We start from the raw sequence: 7,538 nt of genomic DNA, 5'->3' as shown, positions 1-7,538 counted from the left end.
GGCAGACCTCGGAGATATTGCGGGTTCGGTTCCAGACCACTGCAGTAAAGTGAATATGACGAGAAAGCGAGTCTCACGAATATTTTTGTTTCCCAGTACATATAAAAGTCATGTTTACACTGTACTGTAGTATTAAGTGCAATAGCATTACCTAAAAATAGTATATACCTTAATTTTAAAATATTGCTAAAAAATGCTAACCATCATCTGCACCTTCAGTAATTCCTAGTGGTAACAACATACATCATTGATTACAGATCCCCGGAACAAATATGATAATGAAAAAGTTTGAAATATTGCAAGAATTACCAAAATGTGACACAGAGACATGAAGTGAGAAAATGCTGTAGAAAAATGGCACCAATAGACCTGCTTGAGGCGGGGCTGCCATAAACCTTAAATCTGTAAAAAGTGCAGTATCTGTGAAGCATGATAAAGTGAAGCACCATAAAATGAGGCATGCCTGTAATTTTAAGTGCTATCTATTATTTCCAATGTTATTCCAAATAAAGCCAACATTGACTATTGGTCAAGTATAGATAAGGATATAAATAATATTGTTACATTTTAAATTCACTTAAGTTTGGAAAATGCCTATTTTACTTTTTCTTTTTCTTTTTTTTGAAAAAGTAGTTAACTAGAGCAGACCCAAAGTAGATCTGGCCATTTATCAGAACTTATCATCATCTCCATGCAGGCTAATATTCTGCTAGAATTCTCCCAAAGGAACCTCTTTTGCTCATTGATGGGATAAGGGGGGTTTGTCATTTTAACTTAGAACACATATTTTCATCATTTAATCATTTTGCTGGTGGGAATAAATTTAAAGTTATCCAGCTGGACGTGTCACTTGCAAGAACATTACTGAGTACCAAAAGATTTATTCAGATATTTAATTGGAAGGAAATACATCTGGAATAAGTTTTATTGGAATTCATATAAAAAGGAAAGTAAATCCATTAGAATTAATACCATAAACAGTTGACTTTATCTGGAACCAGAAATATTAATGAATCGGAGCCTAGGAGTCCTAACCCTTTTTCCTTGTAAAAAGCCAGTCGTTTTCCAATTGATGTGGCAATTATTCTTTATTGCTTTAGGTAGAGCTTTGTTTTCAGCTAATATTTTAGAGACAGATCCTTCAAATCACCCATTTGTTTCTTTCCCCCACTTCTTTTCGCAGAACAAACAAAAAGAAAGCGGTAGGAGGCATCTCTGTCTGTCTTCAAAATACTTGAAAAATCCTGCGAAGGTGAGCAAGTCAGCAGAACCTCGCTGCATAGGGGCTATTAGTAACTACATGAATAAAGAGACATCTAGGGACCTCCCTGGCAGCCCAGTGGTTAAGGCTCCCCACTTCCACTGTAGGGGGAACGGGTTCAATCCCTGGTCCTGGTCGGGGAACTAAGATCCCACATCCCACAGCCAAAAAAAAAAGCATCTAATGTCCTCCTTAGATGTCAACATAGATGCCATTGATCAAATAATCAAGCCTCGAGTAACGTTCCCTGTGGAGGGATTCTAAGAGCGTTCTGCCCAAGAGACCCAGGCCTATGGCGAGGAACAGAACCCCAAAGAGCACGGTCCCGACCAGGAGCCACTGTTCAAATGCGAGGCCCTGCTGCCTTTCTGGAGCACTGCTCAGGGAGGGCCCACCAAAGCTGGCCTTCCCATCTTCCTGGGAAGCTGTTGTATTTGTAGTGGGAGAATTCACATTTGACAAAGGAAATGTAGCAGGGTCCTGGGCAGCCTCTGTGTTCAAAGTCAAGCTGGAAATGTCTCTAAAGGGCACCGTGTCTGGTGGGCCTTTCGAGTCTGTCGATGCCCTAAAGATGGAAGTCAGAACCTCAGTTGTGGTCGTGTTAGTGACCGTGGCTACAGGTGGGGCAGAGGTGGCCCCCTGAGGCTGAGAAGTCACAGAAGGTATCCCTGCACCGTTGGCGGCAGGGAGAGATGCAGGCTTTGGAGTGGCCAGAGCAGTAACTGCCACTGTACTGGGGAACACTGTCACATTTTCAGGCAGCAGATGAGCTACTGTTTGTTCTGAGGAAGATGGTGACTTCTGAGAGTGGTCATTTCCTTTATAAACAGTCCACTGTGGACTTGCCAGATCAATCTTGAGTAGTTTCTCCAAGTGATCTGAGGATCCAAACTTCTGAGAAAATGAATCTCTCCATAAGACCGTGGGCTCTGAATCACCTGTGGGAGGAGGGGGTGTGGGAGTGATGGTGTGTGAAGACCTGCTGCGGAACAGAGACTCTTCCTGGGCTACCTCCTGGCTTGGCAAATCAGTTCCCGCCAAAGATGGAAAATCTGAAGACGGAAAGAAAATTTTAAAAAGACTTCCATATTTCCATGCGAAGGGAGGTTAACAAGTACAAACGTTATCAGCTTGTTCAATAAGACCTCAAACTGTTGATTCTTGACATTTCATGGTGCAAAATGGAAAAATACGAATTGCTAAATCAGATCCTGATGACATTGCCTCTCCCTCAGATGCTGTGGTTTATTTCTAGAGTGTTGGCCCAGAGGAGAAGAGAAATGTGCAGAGGAGCATCGGGCAAATGAAGGAAGAGGTGGGAGGGGACCAGCAGGGATGCTAAGAGGAGCTCAGCATGGGCAGCAAGAGGTTTAGGAAGATGGGGATCCTTCAGGGGCCAAGGCCAGGGAAGGCAGCTGGGCTGGGATGAAGAGGACTGTCAGAGAAAATGCTGGTGTGAGGCACAAGCTGTGCCAGCTGGGACTGCAGTGACAACTGGGAAGCAAGCAATCCCTAGGGGAGATATCACGGTGCGGGGGCGGGTAGCCCACAGGACAATGAGGAGAGGAGACAAAATCCCAGTGACTTGCCTTCCACAAGGAGGAAGAGGAGGAAGCTGGAGGGTCCGTGAAGCCAAGGCGGCAGCACAAAGCTGATGATGTTTTTCAATGAAAAAAATGGGTTTCAGGGACTTCCCTGGTGGTCCAGCAGTTAAGACTGCGTGCTCCCAATGCAGGGGGCCCAGGGAACTAGATCCTGCACGCCACAACTAAGAGCCTGCATTTTTATATTTTTAATATTTATTTATTTATTTGGTTGCATCAGGTCTTGGTTGTGGCACACAGGATCTTCCTTGCGGTATGTGGAATCTTTCATTGTGGCACACAGGCTTCTTTCTAGCTGCAGCGCATGGGCTCCAGAGAGCATGGGCTCAGTAGCTGTGGCACGCGGGCTTGGTAGTGGCACGTGGGCTCTAGAGCCCCGCAGCACGTGGGATCTTAGTTCCCTGACCACGGATCAAACCCGCATCCCCTGCATTGGAAGGTGGATTTTTTTTTTTTTTTTATGGAGTCAGGCAACTCTAGAAGCACTGTGGTTATTGAAGGGATATCAGCAAAAAGTGATTAGGGCATTATGTAATAGTTGTGGTAAGAAAGATCAAGGGACTCTGTGCATGAATGAACTGTAGTGAAAATGTGGAGCACAGAATGACTATAGGCATCAGGCTTAAATGACAAGTGGATGGCTGTGCCTCATGCTATGATAGATACTGCAATTTAAAGAGAACAAAGAGGAGTTCCAGTTTGGGGTTTGGGAGAGAGGATTAATTATTTTTTGGAAAGCTGGCTTTAATTGTCCATTAGTGTTTAGATGAAGTTACTTTGCACTTATTTAGGAGATTGGCTATGTAGATCTGTAGTTTTGATGAAAGCTTTAACTGCACATATAGATTACAGCTATCCACTGATGTGATATTTAAAGCAGGATTGCTGCAGAGTCAAGTCACTTTGGTAAGGAATACTAGGTGGCTTCCATTCTGATAAATCAGGTGCAGGTTCCTAGTGTCAAGCTTTTATTTGCTGTGTGTGTGATTCAATTGTCTTAATGTCTTATTTGTTGTTGATTTTTTTTGTTGTTTGTTTTGTTTTGTTTTTTTTTGCAGTACGCGGGCTTCTCACTGTCGTGGCCTCTCCTGTTGCAGAGCACAGGCTCCGGACGCGCAGGCTCAGCGGCCATGGCTCACGGGCGCAGCTACTCCACAGCATGTGGGATCCTCCCGGACCGGGGCACGAACCCGTGTTCCCTGCATGGGCAGGCGGACTCTCAACCACTGCGCCAGCAGGGAAGCCCATGGAAGGTGGATTCTTAACCACTGGACCACCAAGGAAGTCCCAATAAATAAATATTAAAAAAAAAAAAAAGACAACCAGCTTTCAGCACCGTACTCAGGGGAGGAAGGCAATCTGAGAGATTTTCTTTTGACCTTGAAGATTAAAATTTTAGAGCCAACATCTTAGGTTCCGAGGACCATGGACCAGTATTTGAAATCATTACGGCCACGTGGCTAGCATAAAGAGCAGTAGATCACACAGTCCCAACTCCTGCTGAGGAGGAACCAGCCTCAGATCCTCCTCCTGGGTGAGAAAGTTTAGAGTTGTGCTCTTTGTCACACATGCCATATATCACAGCTCGAACTGAAAAGGCTGGTTAAAGCAATCCGGGGCAGAGAAAGACCACTTGAATTGCTCTGTATCACTCTGCTACTTGGCTAATCACTTCACTTAAATTAGAACGGCAGAAACACAAGGAAGGAAGCAAAGGTGATTCTCCCCTCTTCCCTTTTCTGTTTTCTATTTCAACTCCCCTCAATACCAGTTTCTAAAGTAGACCTCACTCTCCGCTCTGCTAATAGATCCAGAGGTGACTTCAGATTAGTGACATCTTTGACTACTCTCCAAGCTTCACACTACTCAGAGGTCCTTTAGAACTGTCACTTAGTAATCCGTCTAGGACAGGGGTCAGCAAATTATGGCCACTTATCTTTATATGGCTTGCGAGCTAAGAATGGTTTCTACATTCTTAAATGATTGAAAAAAATCAAGAAGGATAATATTTTGTAACATGTGAAAATTATATGAAATTCACATTTCAGTGTCCATAAATAAAGTTTTATTGGCATACAAGCATGCCCATTTGTTTACAAATTGTCTATGGCTGCTTCTACTACAAGGACAGAAGTGAGGAGGTCCGACAGATTGCATATGGCCCACTAAGCCTAACAGACTTGCCTGAAAAGCCTAAAATACTTATTATTTGGCGCTCGACAGAAAAGGTTTGTGGATTCCTGCTCTAGGACACTCTAAAATAGAATTTGGATGCCTGAAATTCCTCCAACAATGCTGAAGAAAAGAGTTTCTGCTGCAGGTGATAGCACATTCACAGGCATAGTGTCACCACGAGATAAACAGCACCTGTATTTTAGGTCGTGTCAGATATTTTTAAAAAGAGCAGGACTCATCATATTTCATTTTAAAGTTTAAAAAGAAGGCTAAATAAATGCTCTGTGATATGTGTGAACTCAAAACTTAAAATAAGGCCATTGACAAGAATGACCAAAACAGCTGTTTTCTTTCTCAAGAATACAAGGTCATAAATAAAGTAAAGCTAGGGCTATTCCAATTTCTTGATAAGATTCATCTATTGGCAAAGATCCTAGAACCACACAGGGATTCTCCACACCTGCTCCATTCACCTCACCCACTGATGTTTGCCTTTGGGGTGTGGTGTTTTCTCTCAGTCATGTAGCCATGAGCTACAGAAGGAGCTGGGAAATGTGTCCTCAACCTCTCTTTTGAGTTTCATTGTCAAGTGACTTCACTAGATAAAAAAATTTAGGGACTATTAACTTGGCAACCAGCTGAGCAAATAGACTTTCAATTTATTCTATTTCTGAATTCCCCTATTCTAGTCCTTGGAGGAATGACAGACCACCAAGCTCCAAAAACCAAACAAACATTAAATAATGCCAAGCTGCAATGGTTTTACAGAATGAAGAGAGCACACTGTTATCTTTCAAACTTTCAGTCTGTAAATATTAGTCAATTACAGGAAATAGAGTTCATCTGGAAACAAACCACCAAACTTATATCTACTGAATTTCACTCTGACCAGGAGGCAGATATTTATTTTTATGGGGCAATCTCAATCCATCAACACGGGCAGATTCATAAACAGAATTACAAACACAATTTGTAAACATCTGTAGATACAGACAGCCCGCTGCACACCAAGTCCGGGGTTGGTGCCACTTTGTCCCTAGATAGCCACCGGCTCTGGGCTGATGGTGCCCCCTGGTGGCTGACACAGGAACTGTTCGATTCTAATTCCACTTCATTCACTACCTTCACACTTGCCCTTAAAAGGTTTAGGCACAAGCCAAGTTCACTTTTCTCCCACTTCCACTGGAGAAAATGGAATCTTTACCACATACTCCCTCTTTATACATGCATTATAAAATCAGTAACATGACAGAAGTATTATGAAAGTTATAAAACAAATTCAACGATAATTTCTATCATGTCCCAGCAACTATTAACATTTATGCATACCTTAAAATTAAAATTTTTTTCATGTAATTTAAAAACTGGGTGTTTTTCACCTGAAATTTAGGTGACATTTTATTTCTACATCTCAAACTTATTTTTTAACATCTGCATTGTATTCCCTCAGGTGGTTCTATTATACTTTATACCCAACCATTCCCTAGCATTTGGACATTTAAGCTGTAGAAACTTTTAAACTAATTTCCTTTAAACTAATTCAAAAAGTGCTGTTTTCACTTTTTAAACTAATTACGCGATAAACAGTTTCACAACAACAGCTTTTTCTTTGGTATAGATTTTTATGGAAGTCGAATGACTAGATTCAATTACCTATAATTTCTTTAATATTCTACTTTAATTGTGAAATAGCTGATAGACATAGGGAACACATACTGACAGTGGAAGAAAGGACACAATGAAGAAGAGGCAGTGAGAAGGGATCAGAGAGGCAGATGTGATGGTCCAACTTCCACCTGATGGGAGCTCTTGAAGGAGAAAAATAAACATTCCAATTAGGGTCTTGAGCCCTGACCTCACTGGAAACTCAAGACTGCTGGATACCATCCTTGGGGGTCCAACAGGCTCTGCCACGTTCCAGGTGATGAAAAAAAAGAGGACAGGCTTCCCTGGTGGTGCAGTGGTTGAGAGTCCGCCTGCCGATGCAGGGGACACGGGTTCGTGCCCCGGTCCGGGAAGATCCCACATGCCACAAAGCGGCTGGGCTGTGAGCCATGGCCGCTGAGCCTGCGCGTCCGGAGCCTGTGCTCCGCAGCGGGAGAGGCCACAATGGTGAGAGGCCCGCGTACCGAAAAAAAAAAGGACAAGCAAAAGCCATATCCACACAACACTGTAGGTCCCGGTATTTTTAGCCAAGATTATATATAGACGTAAAGGAGGCAAACAGTCAGGGGCAACTGCCCTGGCCAGTGTGAACCCCAGAAGGGGCAGGGAGACGACAAGATACTTTCCACCCAAGGTAAGATCCTGGCTGCTCTGAGAGGCCTCATTTGTTCTGTGACGTAGTCTTTTTTAAAAATTATTCTTTTTAACAACTGTGGTAAAATATACTACATACAATGTACCACTTTAACCCGTGTTTAAGAGTATAGTTCCGGGGGGGGCCTCCCTGGTGGCGCAGTGGTTGAGAGTCCGCCTGCCGATGCAGGGGATACGGG

At 43.2% G+C, this 7,538-nt stretch overlaps 1 protein-coding gene across 1 annotated transcript in view; it reads right to left on the bottom strand.

The window, feature by feature from the left end:
* Positions 1-1,453: 1,453 nt before the first annotated feature.
* MANSC1 (MANSC domain containing 1) overlaps positions 1,454-7,538 on the bottom strand; it is a 12,679-nt gene continuing 6,594 nt past the window's right edge. Inside the window, exon 3 of the mRNA XM_007469336.1 lies at positions 1,454-2,313. Coding sequence (XP_007469398.1) covers positions 1,454-2,313 — 860 coding nt within the window. The remainder of the gene's footprint in view (positions 2,314-7,538) is intronic.

This window comes from Lipotes vexillifer, unplaced genomic scaffold (assembly GCF_000442215.2).
Source record: "Lipotes vexillifer unplaced genomic scaffold, Lipotes_vexillifer_v1.1 scaffold395, whole genome shotgun sequence".
In the NCBI taxonomy this organism is placed as follows: domain Eukaryota; kingdom Metazoa; phylum Chordata; class Mammalia; order Artiodactyla; family Lipotidae; genus Lipotes; species Lipotes vexillifer.
Note: the sequence above shows the minus strand (reverse complement) of the source record. Positions and strands in the feature narration are given on the sequence as shown.